The sequence below is a fragment of the Aegilops tauschii genome, chromosome 2, assembly GCF_002575655.3.
Source record: "Aegilops tauschii subsp. strangulata cultivar AL8/78 chromosome 2, Aet v6.0, whole genome shotgun sequence".
Classification (NCBI taxonomy): Eukaryota; Viridiplantae; Streptophyta; class Magnoliopsida; order Poales; family Poaceae; genus Aegilops; species Aegilops tauschii.
In genome coordinates, this window is record NC_053036.3 from 595,211,881 (window position 1) to 595,226,726 (window position 14,846).

At 49.6% G+C, this 14,846-nt stretch overlaps 1 protein-coding gene across 2 annotated transcripts; it reads right to left on the reverse strand.

The window, feature by feature from the left end:
* Positions 1 to 9,496: 9,496 nt before the first annotated feature.
* LOC109758605 (probable inactive UDP-arabinopyranose mutase 2) lies at positions 9,497 to 12,146 on the reverse strand. 2 transcript variants are annotated; one of them, XM_020317470.4, is made up of 3 exons: positions 11,755 to 12,146; positions 10,925 to 11,059; positions 9,497 to 10,747 (listed from the first exon to the last, which is right to left on the reverse strand). In XM_020317470.4, exons 1-3 carry the CDS (start codon positions 11,866 to 11,868, stop codon positions 9,713 to 9,715), a joined length of 1,284 nt encoding a protein of 427 aa, XP_020173059.1. In that variant the 5' UTR covers positions 11,869 to 12,146; the 3' UTR covers positions 9,497 to 9,712. The 2 variants fall into 2 exon arrangements, with proteins under 2 accessions (XP_020173059.1, XP_020173058.1); XM_020317469.4 differs by having other exon boundaries at positions 9,497 to 10,817; positions 10,930 to 11,059; positions 11,755 to 11,914.
* Between the last annotated feature and the right edge of the window lie 2,700 nt (positions 12,147 to 14,846).

Here is a 14,846-nt window from a genome sequence, read left to right on the forward strand (position 1 = left end):
ATGACTATCATCTACTCGAAGAGGCCTTTGGAGCTCCTTCACTTGGATCTCTTTGGGCCTCCATCCTTTGATAGTCTTGGGGGTAGAAAGTATTGCTTGGTGATTGTGGATGATTATTCAAGATACACTTGGGTATACTTCTTCAAGAGGAAGAGTGAGACCCAACAAACTGTCACTGACTTTGCAAATGAAGCTCAACGCCAACACAATGCAAAGATCTTGACGATAAGAAGTGACAACGGCACCGAGTTCAAGAACTACACCTTGGATGAGTTTCTTAGTGATGAGGGGATCAAGCATCAATATTCCGCACCATATACCCCTCAACAAAATGGTGTAGCGGAGAGGAAGAACCGGACGTTGATGGATGCGGCAAGGACCATGATGGCGGAGTTCAAGTCTCCATACAAATTTTGGGCCGAAGCCATTAACACCACTTGTCATGCATCCAATCGGCTCTATCTCCACAAAGGCTTGAACAAGACTCCATATGAGATACTCACCGGTAACTGGCCCAACCTCAAATTTAGACAAACGAACACCTTTCTTGAGAATGAAACACTCAAGAAAGGTGTTCGTTTGTCTAAATTTGAGACTAGAGCTCATGAGGGCATATTTGTTGGTTATGCTACAAACTCTCATGCTTACCGTGTCCTCAATAAGTCCACGGGACTTATTGAGGAGACGTGTAACATGGAGTTTGATGAGAATAACGGCTCCCAAGTGGAGCAAAGTGGTACTTCTGATGTAGGTAATGAAATTCCTCCCCAAGCCATAAGAAGAATGGGTGTTGGTCATATCCTACCCATTGAGGAACCCCTTGTGGCCGAAGGAGAAGGACAATGTTCCACTCAAGTGGAACCATCACCAACCCAAGACCCACACGCTTCCGAAGAACAAAGTGAAGGCCCTCAACCAAATGAACAAGATCAAGGGCAAGAACAACCTCAAGATGGTGGTGTACCACCAAGTGATGCCCAAGGTCAATTTCTCACCACCGAGCAAGTTCAAGATCAAGAGCAAGCTCAAGATCAAGAACAAGCTCAAGACGACGCTCAAGTTGATCAAGTTTCCGCTCCTCAACTCACTCCTGAGGAGGAATTGGAGCGTCGTGCCGCTAAGATTGCATCAAATCTCACTACCAAAGATCATCTCATGACAAATGTGCTTGGAAGCTTAAGAAAGGGGGTAAGCACTCGTAGACAATTAGCAAACTATTTTGAACATCACGCGTTTGTTTCTTGTGTTGAACCCCAAAAGGTCTATGAGGCTCTCGAGGATCTGAATTGGCTTAATGACATGCATGAAGAACTCAACAACTTCGAGCACAACAAGGTGTGGAGATTGGTGCCAAGGCCATCGGGGAACCATAATGTCATTGGAACCAAGTGGATATTCAAGAACAAGCAAGATGCTCATGGAATTATCACTCGTAACAAGGCTCGTTTGGTAGCACAAGGCTACTCCCAAGTCGAGGGTATCGACTACGATGAAACATTTGCTCCTGTTGCTCGCCTTGAATCTATTCGTTTGTTGATTGCTTATGCTTCTCATCATAACTTCAAGTTGCAACAAATGGATGTGAAGAGTGCTTTTCTTAATGGTCCTATTAATGAGTTGGTGTATGTCAAACAACCCCCGGGGTTCGAGCATCCCTATTTCCCTGATCATGTGTACCAACTCGATAAGGCACTCTATGGCCTTAAACAAGCCCCACGTGCGTGGTATGACCACCTTACCGAGTTGTTGCAAGATCGTGGGTTTGAAATTGGGAAAATCGACCCCGCTCTTTTTACTAAGAAGATCAAAGGGGAGTTGTTTGTGTGCCAACTATATGTTGATGATATTATCTTTGGTTCCCCTAGCAAAGCTTTCAATGAGGAATTTGCCGCTCTCATGACCTCAAAGTTCAAGATGTCCATGATGGGAGAGTTGAAGTTCTTTCTCGGGTTCGAAGTCAAGTAAAGAAGAGAAGGAACCTTCATCAACCAAGCCAAATAAACTCAAGACATGCTCAAGAGATTCAAGCTAAGTGATGTCAAGCCGGCTTCCACTCCAATGCCCGTCAAATGCCAACTTGACATAGATCCCAATGGTATGGCGGTGGATCAAAAGGTATATCGCTCCATGATTGGCTCCTTGCTTTAACTTTGTGCATCTAGACCGGATATCATGTTGAGTGTGGGAATTTGTGCATGGTTTCAAGCCGCACCTAAGGAAAGCCACTTTGTAGCGGTCAAGCGAATCTTTCGATATTTGGCTCATACCCCAAACTTTGGCTTATGGTACCCAAGAGGAGAAAACTTCAACCTTGTGGGCTTTTCAGACTCAGATTGGGCGGGAGACAAAGTGGATAGGAAGTCAACCTCCGGAGGGTGCCAATTTCTTGGTTGCTCTTTGGTGAGTTGGTCTTCTAAGAAGCAAAGTTGTGTGTCTCTCTTGTCCACCGAAGCAGAGTATGTGGCCACCGGTAGTTGTTGTGCACAACTTCTATGAATGAGGCAAACTTTAAAGGATTACGGTGTCATTTGTGACAAAGTGCCTCTTTGGTGTGACAATGAAAGTGCTATCAAGATTTCCCTCAACCCGGTGCAACACTTCAAGACGAAGCATATTGAGATTCGGTATCACTTCATCCGGGATCACATTAGGCGAGGGGAGTTCAAGCTCAACTATATCAACACTCATGATAACCTTGCAGATATCTTCACGAAGCCCTTGGATGAAGCAAGATTTCGTGAGTTAAGGCGTGAGCTAAATATCATTGATTCGAGCAATGTGGCTTGGACCTTTGCACACCCCACCATACTCATCGTGTTGTCTTGTTCTAGGTGTAGGCATGGACATAGGGGGAGTATTGTTCTCTCAATGAACTCTTCCTCCCCCATTATGCATTGATCAAAATTTTCACATTAGCCATTTTTATGGTACTTGTGCTTTAAAGATGAGTTTTGGTCATGGGCCCAAGGTTAAAATCTTCGTGGTGCCATACCTTTACACTCAAACATAGGTGGCCTCAGCCACCGCCCTTCCTTTTGAAGGGAAGTTGGAGTTGGTTTCTTTGGGTCTTTTTGCTCTTGCTTAGTCTTGTGTTAGGTCCTAGGTGTTGTGATCTCCAAGTTGGGGTTTTTCTCGTTGGTTGCTTTTTGTTCTCTTGGAGATCATCACACCATATTCCAGTGTCGTGCTCCATCCCAAGCCTTTCTCCATCTCTTAAAACGTCCAATCCAATTGCACACATTTTGATCTTGGTTCGGGTAATGGTGACTGGGCGGTACAACCAGTGGCCCGAGCGGTTCAACCGCTGGTGCACTCGGTTTGTACCGTCCAAGGAGGACTCCCAGGGGTATCTGAGTGGTTCCACCACTCGACCCCAGGTTGTGCTTCTGGCCGGTACTACCGGTTGGTTACATGTGGTACAACCGCTGCCTTCCAGGCAACGGAAGTACCGCCCGCAACCACTGGCACGTACCAGGAAGCGGTACAACCTCTCCTTGGAGTGGTACAACCGCTTCGCGTCTGCGGGCATATAAATAGGGTCGGGGCCGAAGGGTTTTCTTTTCCCTTCATCCCCTTTCCTCCTCCATCTCCTGCCCTAGCCTCCGGTCGCCATTGCTCCTGCCCCGGAGTGCTCGTCACGCTCCGGATCCGTGGGCTCTCCGTGGATCCACTCCGTGGAGGCCCCCTCCTTCCCGATCTCTTCCCATGGATGCCGGTAATGCCTCGTTTCCTTCGTTCTAGGGTTCCTTTCCCTTCTTCTAGGGCATTACTTGACATTCCGCGTTTATTGTTCAAACTATTGGGTGGAAGAGATCTATATATGCCTCCTGCTTGGTTTGCATTTCTTAGAAGTTAGAATATTGTTAGTTTGATTCAAAACTCGTGGATAGTCCTTCTCCAACTGGTAGTGCTGCTTTCCCAGCGGTTCTACCGCCTCACGGGGCAGTACAACCGCTGGAGCGGTACTACCCGTCGTAGAACCGGTACAACTGCGGTATCTGAACCACGTAGCACTGTTCTATCTTCTCTGTTTTGCTATCAATCTATTCCTCTGCTCGTGTATGCAATCCTCTCATCTTTGCTGGGTTTCTTGTGTTCTTCCCGTGTGTGTGTGTGTGTGCAGGAGGCTCTGGTTCTCGCTCTGCTCCTCGTAGCAAGATCGAGAAGAGGGCTAGGAGATGCAAGCGCCCGGTTCAGACTGATGAAGAAGAAGAGGTTGTGATTCCCACCAAACCCACTCGCCGTGAGAAGTATGCCGCTGCCAAGCAACGTGTGGTGATGCCCCTGCACCGGTGGAAAGCCAAGGATTGGGAAGCTTTCCGGACGAAGAATCCATATGAGGTTCCCATTGCACCTCGTTGGACCACCGTTCAGTTCCGGAATGACATGCAAGTGAGGATTGTTCATGAACTTTTTGAGCACAACGAGAATAGGTATGCCAAGCAGTGGATCATCGATCTTGATCATTGGAGGAGCAACTTGGAGTATTTTGGTGAGGCTTTGGCTCTTTGTGAGGAGTTTGATTTGGTCAAGCTCATGTCTGTCAACTGTGACTTTGATGTTCAGCTCATTCATCAGTTTTATGCCATTGTTCACTTTGGAGAAGATGACGCTCGCACTCTCTCGTTCATGTGCCGTGATGAGCGCTTTCAAGTGCCCTGGAGGGCTTTCTGCAATGCCATTGGGTATGAGGATACCGGCCTTGAAGGGAATGGTGGGATCCGTCCTCACGACCATCCCCATTCTATGCCTAAGGAGAAACTTGCTCCTCTTTACATTCGTGGATGAGGCATTATTGGAGAATCCAAGGATCTTCAGAAGGTCTATGATATCATGCATCGGGTGTTCCGCAATGTGCTTTTGCCCAAGGTTGGAAATCAGGATGAAGTCTATGGGTACCTTGTTGACTTACTTGTGGCTATGAAGACCAAGGTGGGCTCTGGTGCTACGTTTGATGTGTCCAACTGGCTGTGGCACGAGATGTACAACATGGTCATCTACAGAAAGGTTCCCATTTACACACCTTTTGTCATGTGCTTTCTGAACTCAGTTTGGGCTGTTCGCCGCCCTGGAGAGCTTCTCACTTCTCCAGACAACCTCACCGTGCATGAGGTCAAGCAACTCAAGAAGAAGAAGCATGCCGAGCCTTGCTTTCCTGCTAATGATCCCGAGGATGTCTATGCCACTTCAGATGATGAGGACTTTGAGCTGGATCCAGGGGCCAAGCCCTCTTGGGTGACCAAGCTCACTACTAAAGTGAAGAAGACTTTCTGCCTCCAGACTGACATTCAGAAGAAGATGTATGAGTCCCATGTCAATGAGAAGCATGCCATGCGTCATCAGATTGCTATGATGAAGCACCTCAACATGCCTGTCCAGAGTGGTTCTAAGAAGAGCATCACCCCTGAGGATCGGTGGATCTCTGCGCACAGCACATGGTCTGATGATGAGGCTCCTCGCAAGCCTTCTACCTCCTTTGCTGCTGATGATGATATCATGGAGGACGCTGATAAGGACGATGACGAGGAGTCTGGTGATGATGACGATCCATATGTAACCGAGGAGTTAGAAGAGGACTACTGAGCTCTAGGGCGCTAGCTTCGCTCTTTTCCTTTTTGGTGTCTTGATGCCAAACGGGGAGAGAGTTCTATTAGGTCTTGGGATTTGCATGGGATTTGCTTGAGTTTGTGTTTGTTCTTTCATGCTTCGTGTTGAACTTTAGTTTGTGGACCTTGTTGCTTATCTCGACTTGCATGGTGTGAGACATGCGCTCCTCTATTTATCATTATTGTCATTAATGTCGTTTATCCGTTAAGCCTTTACTCTCTTATTATGCGCTTATTGCTTATCTTCGCATGTCTAGTAGGAGTGGTGGGTCTATAAAATCTAGGGGGAGTCTTGCTCCTAATGTGTGCCCTTGCATTCCAATAGTAAATTCAAATTAGGGCACACATCTAGGGGGAGTCCCGTCTATATTTTCTAGACCTCTCTCTTGCAAATCGTGTTGTTGTCATCATCCACCAAAAAGGGGGAGATTGTAAGGTCATTTCCCTACTTTGTGTTTTGGATGATGATGACAACCCTTTGTTGGTCTAATCTTGTGCTAAGTGCTTCAGGTTCTCGTTGATTAGGCTTGCATCGTTTAGCTATTCTCTCTGGAAGGAAAAGATCGAAGACGGTGTTTGTCTACGTGTTTATCTCTTTGCTCGTAGAAAACCCGTACTATTAAGAGGGAATCCACATCGAAAGGAGTTGGGTGAATCATTGCACATACACTTCTTCCTCACCCACCTTTGCCTTCCTTGTTTTGTGTCGGAGAGAGCTCCCCTTCTTTTTCAGCTGTTGATGTGTACTCCCAGCGGTTGTACCGCCCATTCGAGCGGTTGTACCGCTGGCTCTTGGCACTAACCCAACCACCACCCCGGGGGTGATACCCTCGGGTTGAACAGCCCAGTCATGACCAAGCGGTTGTACCACTACCCCCGGGCGGTGGTACCACCACCATGCTTAAACTTGACTGCGGTGTGTCAGTGGCGGGTGTACCGGCCAGGTACCGCTCAACAACCGGCCCGGTTTCTGTTTTGATGCGGTACTTGGGCGGTGGTGGACCGGTTGTTCCGGTTGTGCTCCGCACACCGGTACCACCGGTGCCCTAAGCGGTTCTACCGCTTAGGACTTAGCCACCCAGGGTACCAGGGCCAGGCGGTTGCACCGGTGCAGTACCGCTCTCAGGGGTGACTCCCTACTGTTTCAAAGCGGTGGTTGAGCGGTGGCTGAGCGGTTGTTCCGGTTGTTCTCCACAACCGGCACTACCGCCTGTCTGCCCGGTTGTACCGCTTGATAGGGTTTCTGCAGGTTACCCGTGAGTCCCGGTTGTACCGGGCCGAGGAGCGGTTGTACCGCTGTAGTGTTGTTTTCGCAGTAACGATTGGATTTTAGGGTTTGCTATATAAGGTTGGTTCTTCCACCTACCACATTCACCTCTTGCCTCTCTCTCTCTCCCCACCATTAATGCCATTCAAGCTCTCATGCCCGATCTCTCTCTCTAGCCACTCAAACTTGTTATTTGCTAGGGATTGAAGGAGGAGACATAGATCTACACTTCCACCAAAAGATATTTGATTCCCCCATACTTTCTTGTGTGGATTTTGTTACTCTTGGGTGTTTGAGCACCCTAGACAGTTGAGGTCACCTCGGAGCCACATTCCATTGTGGTGAAGCTCCATGGTTTTGTTGGGAGCCTCCAATTCGGTTGTGGAGAGAGCCCCAACCTTGTTTGTAAAGGTTCGGTCACGGCCTTCAAGGGTGCCAACAGTGGAATCACGGCATCTCGCATTGTGTGAGGGCGTGAGGAGAATACGGTGGCCCTAGTGGCTTCTTGGGGAGCATTGTGCCTCCACACCGCTCCAACGGAGACGTACTTCCTCTCAAAGGGAAGGAACTTCGGTAACACATCCTCGTCTCCACCGGCTCCACTTTTGGTTATCTCTTACCTTTACTTGTGCAAGCTTATATCGTGTTGTACCCCTTGCTTGTTTGTGTGCTTGTTGTTGTTGCATCATATAGGTTGCTCACCTAGTTGCATATCTAGACAACCTACTTTGATGCAATGTTTAAATTGGTAAAGAAAAGCTAAAAATTGTTAGTTGCCTATTCACCCCTCCCCCCTCTAGTCAACTATATCGATCCTTTCAGGGGCCTATAGCGGGTTGGTGGAGGAGGTTGCAAGACGGCAGGGAGATGATGAGTGTAAGGTGTGGTCGGCGGCGGGGGTTGGTCTCTGCTCCGACTGGCAGCTGAGGGGGGCATCGATCTGGCTCTTGGTGTTGTCCCTCTTGTGTCAGCGGCATGGAGCCCAAGGGATGGCGCGGGGTGGAGGTCCGTGGTGGTGCTGGTGCAGCGGCCTGGATTGATCCCCCCTCCGTCCGCGTCAGTGCTCAAGGTGAGCAAAGGTGTCTGTGGGGGGCCTCCTTTTGGGCCCGGCGAGGACGCTTCTATGGTCTGGTAGGGAGAGGTGAGGTCTTGCGCTCATGTGCTTGTCGAACTAGGCGGCCTGCGTGCGGAAGTGAGGTCAGGGATGCAAGGCTTCGGGCGAAGGCCTACTGTTGACCTTGTCGGCAGCGATGCTGGTGATGCCCTGGGGTGCCACCTCCCTTCTTGAAGGCATCATTATGAAGCTGCGTAGCCCGTTCCTGGTGTGCTCCGGGTGAAAGCCTAAAATCCTTCCATGGATTGGACGATGACGACATCGAAGATCTCATTTCCCCCTTGGGAGCATAGTCTTGGAGCCATGGATCCGCCGTGGGTTGCTTGGTATCTTGGTTGGTGCGGGCTTGGTTTGTTGAATTGTTTGGTGGTGACGGTGGAAATGATATGCGGCAACGGCCTTTACCTTGGTCATCTTGGTGATGACTCAAAGTTTGGTGCCCTTCGATGACGGCTGAGGTTTTGGTGCCTCACATAGTGTTCTGGTTCTCTCTATTTGTGATGGGGGGGGGTGTGGCCCAAAGGAGGTGCAGGGCTGTCTCAGCGGAACATTGCCCTCGACACGGTCAGAGTCTCTCTCTGTCACGTCGTGGCTAGGCAATGGGAAACCCTTCGACGGTGGTTGCGACTCTCCTAGTTCTTCAAGGTGCTCAGTGATCGTAGGGCAGCAGGCAACTTCTTCTCAACGTCTTCTTGGTGTCGAATCTCCTTTCGTCTGATCCAACAATGCTAGTCCCCGCTCTTTCTCGGTGTACCCACTAATGATGGGTGCTAAGTTCTTGGTGTTGGCTGCTTGTCGTAGGTTGCTTTTGGTTCTCCTTCTGTTGTTCCTTGTTCCTTTTTATGTGTGTTGGGTGCTACTTCTCGTTGTAGCCGTTGTGTTTGTATATCAATCTTGGTTTTAAAATGAAAATTGTTCAAGATGGCTTTTGCCCCTCGTAGCAGCATAAAGAAAAAATCATTTTACAACAATAATAGAAGTCGAGCATTTCACCCACATTTCTGAAAGGGCGTGTTCTGGAGTGGCCGGTTAACCAAGAATCTCTTTCTTTTCTTTCCAAATACTTTATGAAGTTAAAGGGCAAAGAGAAGCGCTTTCACTACTGAGAAAGTGAATGGTCAGCGCGAGGGTTCGACGACTTAGCCGAGCGTTAGCAACGCGTCATTCTCATAGCGAGCGCTTCGAGTTAGCAAAGCGCTGTAGTAGCGTCGGAGACTATGTGCTATAATGCTGAACTAAGGACGTTCCGACTTATCTATATAAGCAGACGACTGAGTTCTAAACAAATAGGATCATTGGTGGGTAATGGCTCAATCTATAGATGGAAAGCCTTATGATGGAACATTTTGCACGAGGAACTTTGCAGTGCCTCTTCGAAAAGTGAGGGCACCGTGTACCAAATGACTACATTTTGCATGAGGAACTTTGTTTCAGAAACACTTTTCAGAGGAAAGAAACATGGATGAAATGCATCTGGACAAGAATACAGAGGAGGGTGCAACACAACACTTCCTTGTAAATCATGCAAGTCTTTTTGATTTGGTATACACGGTTCTTGAGCATACACAAACCGAACACCTGGCAACTACATGTTCTACATCACAAATTCCCCTCACACGGAAACATTGTTTATTCAGCTGCATCATAACAGTGCATATGGAAATTTTAAAGTCCAAGAAGAAGAAAAATAAGTATCTTGATGGATAAAATGGACGCAGTCCAGTATTACGCGTTCTGAGCTCCATGAGATTTCCAGAGCTTGGTCCATTCCTCCATGACATCGGCAGCTTTGGCGAAGATTGCATTCTTTGGCGCCAGCTTCTGCTTCACAATGCCAGCTAGCTCCTTAACGCAGTCATCGACAGTAACTGCGGTCCTTGATAGCTTGAGCGACTCAAAGAAGGGAAGGACATCATCCATCACTTTCACCCCTTCCCACTCTTTGAGGCTCTCCAAGGCCTTGCCTGCCTCTGCATCACTTCTCATCACATAAGGCAGACCGGTCTTCACGCCGTAACCCAGGCTGTCGCAGACCACCTTGGCACACAGGCCATTCCATATGTCTTCAAGGGTGTCCCACCTGTGCTTCCCTTCCTTGCGAATCCGCAGGCCAGGGAACATCACGGGCCCCAGAACCTCACGGTTGAATGCAACATTTATCCCGCTCACAGGGAACATCGCACCGAGTGGAACTGTCATCACAGCATCCACATAGTTTGTGTTGCGTTGGTTCCGCTTCACGACATGTGTCATTGGGTCATAGTCCGCATTGTGCAGCCAGAGACCACATGAGAGCATGCATTCAACCCCCTCACGCAGGCTGAATGGGTATCCACGGACAAAGTCAGCACCCTTGCGGTATGGGTCATACAGTGTGTTGAAGAAGAAAGGTGTGGCAGGTGTCTTCAAATTGATCATGTGCTGTGTAACAGCATCCACAGTCATCCCAGCAGGGTCCTTTGCTGGGAGGCAGTTGTCGTCAATTGAGATGACATACTTCTTGCGTGAGACAAGGTACCCAAAGTAACGGCATGAATGGCCAGAGAAGTTGATGGTTGTGGCACCAAGCAGTCCATCAATGTCAGACTTTGTGTAAACCTTCACATTAAAACCTGAAGGGATCTGAAGATCTGCTGCCAACTCTGGATCTTTGACAACAATGATGTCAAACCGGGAGAAAAATGGCTGCCACGCCTGAAAGAAAGAGGTCAGGTTGGGCTGGAGTGCTGCAATCACAATGTCAACCTCGCTATCGTGAACCTCCAAAGACATCTTCACAGCTAATCAGCCTGATCTAAGCAGCAGCAGTACTAGAACTTCTCAGAGCACCCTACAAACAAACAAACAAACAAACAAGAGGATATTGAGTCAAATAAGCCAGCATCCTTCTGGCATAACATTAACATTAGAACCAGCAGAGGATAAACAGATAAGTGCCATACTCGTAGGAAGGACCGGTATAAGTGGCTGCTTAATGTTGAGGAGCTGAACAAGCAAGATGATCTCCTCGCAGTCGGTTGCCAGAAACAACTTGAGGACTCTCTCTGTCAGCTTACCAGCACTAAGTGTTCTCTGCCATCAAACAATCGTCACTCGTCAGTCATCAGAGATCTAACAACACGAAAAGTAAGAAAGACTACAAGAGTGCAGGTGATGACTGTTACAGTTCATGCTGAAACTGAACCCCCCAGAAACTGCACCATCAACAGACTTTTTTTGTTTGCGAGGGCATCAAAACAGACTTCAAACAAGATAAATAAGACTATCATCAGATACCCCTAATATCCAAGCATCAAACTGAAGCTCATATCTAGCCTAATATGCCTGTTGGAATGCTCACGGCGTCAAAACCAGATTCTAAACAGGACAAATGGGGCACACATACATACGGCATCAACAGCTCTCTCGTGACATCACAGCTCGCAGGACCTAACTTATTATCAACCACTAAATTGAATTGGCCATAAGAAAACACATGGTTTTCAGACCAATCATGCAATCTACTGTCCCTATGTTTAGGTCGAGAGGACACATTCCATCTACTAGTCCCCAGCAGAGAGGAGGCGGCCCGAATCGATCACTCACTCAGACAACAGATCCTCCAATCCAACACGGGGTCAGACTAGGACTGGCCGGAAGAAACTAATTAATCACCCCCAAAGCAAGACCGGGGTAAGCCACACACAGACACAGTGATGAGTGATCAGCGGTGAGCGATTAACCGACGGATTAGGGATCCGAGGGGGAGGGGAGGAGGGGGCACGTACGCGGAAGAGGTCGACGAGGATGTGGTCGGGGAGGCGGGAGAGGTCGCGGAGGGTGGCGATGCGGAGGAGCGCGGCGTCGAGGGTGAGGGCGAGCAGGGTGGGGGCGGGGCGCATCGGCTCCAGATCTGGATCTCGCGCTCGTTTTATACCGCGCTAGCGCTACTACCAGACTTCCCTGGGAAGCGAAGCAAAGGCGCAGGCGCCCCGCGGCCACGTTGCGGGCCTCGATCCTCGCCCCCGCTCTCTCGCGCGTGCTGTTGCGTTGCGTCTGCCGGCAGACGAGGGAGGGAGGAAGCCTGCGCCACCGACGAATCGGCGACTTTTTTTCTTTGTTTCCTCTGTTCTTTGCTGTTTTTGTTTTTTCCGAATCCCGTTGGGCGCTTGTTCGTCCAGTTGTAAAAATCAAGTCATCATCCCACGAGGGTGTATCGCTTGCCGACTTTGCGTGGGCGGTGAGGCTGCCGGCTGGCTCTCGATGACGACTTCGCAAAGGGGTAAAGGAGACAATGCTCCCCTGTGCTGTGCTGTCCAAGTCGATTAAAATAGGGACAACTACAAAATATCGTGGCTGCCTAGGCCCAGAAATTACGGCCTTTGTGTTGTTGCTATCCATCTGGAAATTTGTATTTTCTGATCACTATGCCACCTGCGATAACAATGTTGTATTTTTTTAAAAGGAACAAACAATGCTGCTTTGTTATCAAGAAGAAGATACGTGTGACCGCGGTCTACGGTCTCTTTTGGAGCCAAAAAATAGTCGAAACTGATATCTGTACGATTTGTGGGATGGAACGCGAGGACACATTCCATGTTTTTTGCAGATGTCCGCGTGCCCGGGAGCTTTGGTGTACTATGGAGAAGACATGGCGCATGCCGAGACTTAAGACCGTCGTCAACACAGACGGGACCGGACTGGCTATTGCAGCTTCTCCACCAGTGTGGCGAGGACGAGCGCCTCCATGTGCTCATGACAGTGTGGCGTATATGGCATATGTCCACAATGAGATTACACACCAGAAGTCGGCGCCTCCAGTTGAAGCCTCTTGTCGCTTCCTTTCGAGTTATATTGAGTCACTCATGTGCATTCGTCAACACCCAAATGCAGATATGTTGAAGGGAAAGATGGTGTTGAGGACTGATCATATGCTCAAGCAGAAGGGAGATTTCTCATCTCCTATGGACAACTCCCGACCGCTGGAAAAGTGGACCAAGCCCCCTGTAGGTTGGTGCAAATTAAACGTCGACGGTGCCTTTGCTGAAGCGGACGGGACCGGAGCTGCAGGTATGATCCTGTGAAATCATCATGGCGCTATGATCTTTGCCTCCTGCCGATTCCTGCCGAGGTGCTCGAGTGCGCTTGAAGCTGAGATCGCAGCATGTATGGAGGGTGTATCTCTCACACTTGAATGGAGCTCTGATCCTTTCATCCTGGAGACTGACAGTACAACTGCCGTAGCTATGATCACTGATGCAGCAGTTAATAGGTCGCCGGTTGCATCACTAGTGGAAGAAACAAAGCGTTTGCTGGGGCTAGGACGTGAGCATGGGATAGCACATGTTAGGAGAGATGGGAATCAGGTTAGCCATGAGCTTGCTCAGATGGGTAGGGCGCCACACACAGCTGTTTGGCTCCGCCATGTGCTGTCGTGGATCTAAGACTGGCAGTAGAATAGGGGGTAGGTTAGTGGAGGCAAGGTCCTAGCTATGGCGAAGTTGTACACACGAGTTTTACGAGTTCAGGCCCTTCGCGGAGGAAGTAATAGCCCTACGTCTCGGTGCCCGGAGGCAGTCGACTGGATTATACGTGTGAGTGTTACAGGGGGTGCGAACCCTTGTCTCGGAGGAGGGGCTGGCTTATATAGAGTGCGCCAGGACCCCGGCTCCCCTCCGTTACACAGGGTTCAATGTTCATAAAGTGGAAGCGTTACAGGTAACGTCCGTAATAAAGTGTTATAAATGATAATTAAGTCTATGAGTAAACGCCCGACCGTTGCTGCGTAGAATGACTTTAGGTCTTTTGAGTGTCGAGTGGTTTCTGCGACGGTCGAGTGACATTGATTCTCCCGAGTGGAAGGTCTCTGGTCGAGTGGATGATGGTACTCTTCGAATGCTTCTGGCTTTAGGGTGATGTCCTTGGGGAGGGTGTCTAGGTCAGGCCTGTGACCCTACCCTAGGTACATGGCTTCATCATTAGCCCCTGAATGGTTCAGGGTTTGAGTGGAGAAGGAGTTGAAGATATTCCCGATTCAACTTCCGCGCTTCGGAAGTGTCTTTTGGGATCAATGAATCAACACTGTGACACCAACTTCTTTTTCAGTCGCCTTGATCCATTCTTGATTTTGTCGAGTGAAGTTTTACTGAAAAGCTTCGAGCGTCGTTATGGAGAAAATCTTCCGTCTGACAGGTTGCTCTGTTGGCCGCGGATCTCGCGGGATTCGAATTTTTGGGAAGCGCGCGGGGCGGAGGAGGCCGCTGCAATCGGGCTGGATAAGGCAGGGCCGCTTCGATTTCCGCGCCACCTTTTTCGCCACGTATCGCTCGCGCGACTGTTGCGAGATTTGATAAGATCGCCCGCGTCCATAAGTCAGTCACTCGGAAGCAACCTCATATAAGGCGTCGGTCCGGGGTTTTTGAACAGTGCGCTCCCATTCTTCCTCTTCCTTCTCCGTTTTCTCCACCGCATCTGCTCCTGTCCCGGCGTCGCTGCTCCGCTCGAGCTCTGTCCGCTGCAATGGGGAAGGAGAAGACGGTGGCATTGGAGCGCGCGAAGAAGGCGACGGCGAAGGCGAAGGGGAAGAAGTCCAGCCGGGGCGGACCTTCCTCGAGGTCCGGTCTGCCGCGCGGCTGGATCCAGGGAGATTGGATCCGGTCGACGATTCGCCAGGACGACATCGACGATCTGGCCGAGGAGGGATTGATCCCCCATGGATCCGCGCGGCTCCCGGCGGACGAGACTGAGCCCCGACCGCAGGAGGGTGAGTGCGTCCTCCTCGCTACCCACGTCGACTGCGGGTTTTCTTTGCCCCCTCATCTTTTTTTCGAGCTTTCTTGAACTTCTTTGGAGCACAACTTCATCATTTTTTCCCCCAACA

What these genes read in the sequence shown, in the direction of transcription:
- LOC109758605 (XM_020317470.4), bottom strand. Translation starts at nt 11,868, where the DNA reads ATGCGCCCCGCCCCCACCCTGCTCGCCCTCACCCTCGACGCCGCGCTC. An exon ending in TCCTCGTCGACCTCTTCCGC is followed by an intron (nt 11,060 to 11,754) that starts GTACGTGCCCCC and finishes GTTTGATGGCAG; the next exon opens with AGAACACTTAGTGCTGGTAA. An exon ending in CGGTCCTTCCTACGAGTATG is followed by an intron (nt 10,748 to 10,924) that starts GCACTTATCTGT and finishes ATGTCTTTGGAG; the next exon opens with GTTCACGATAGCGAGGTTGA.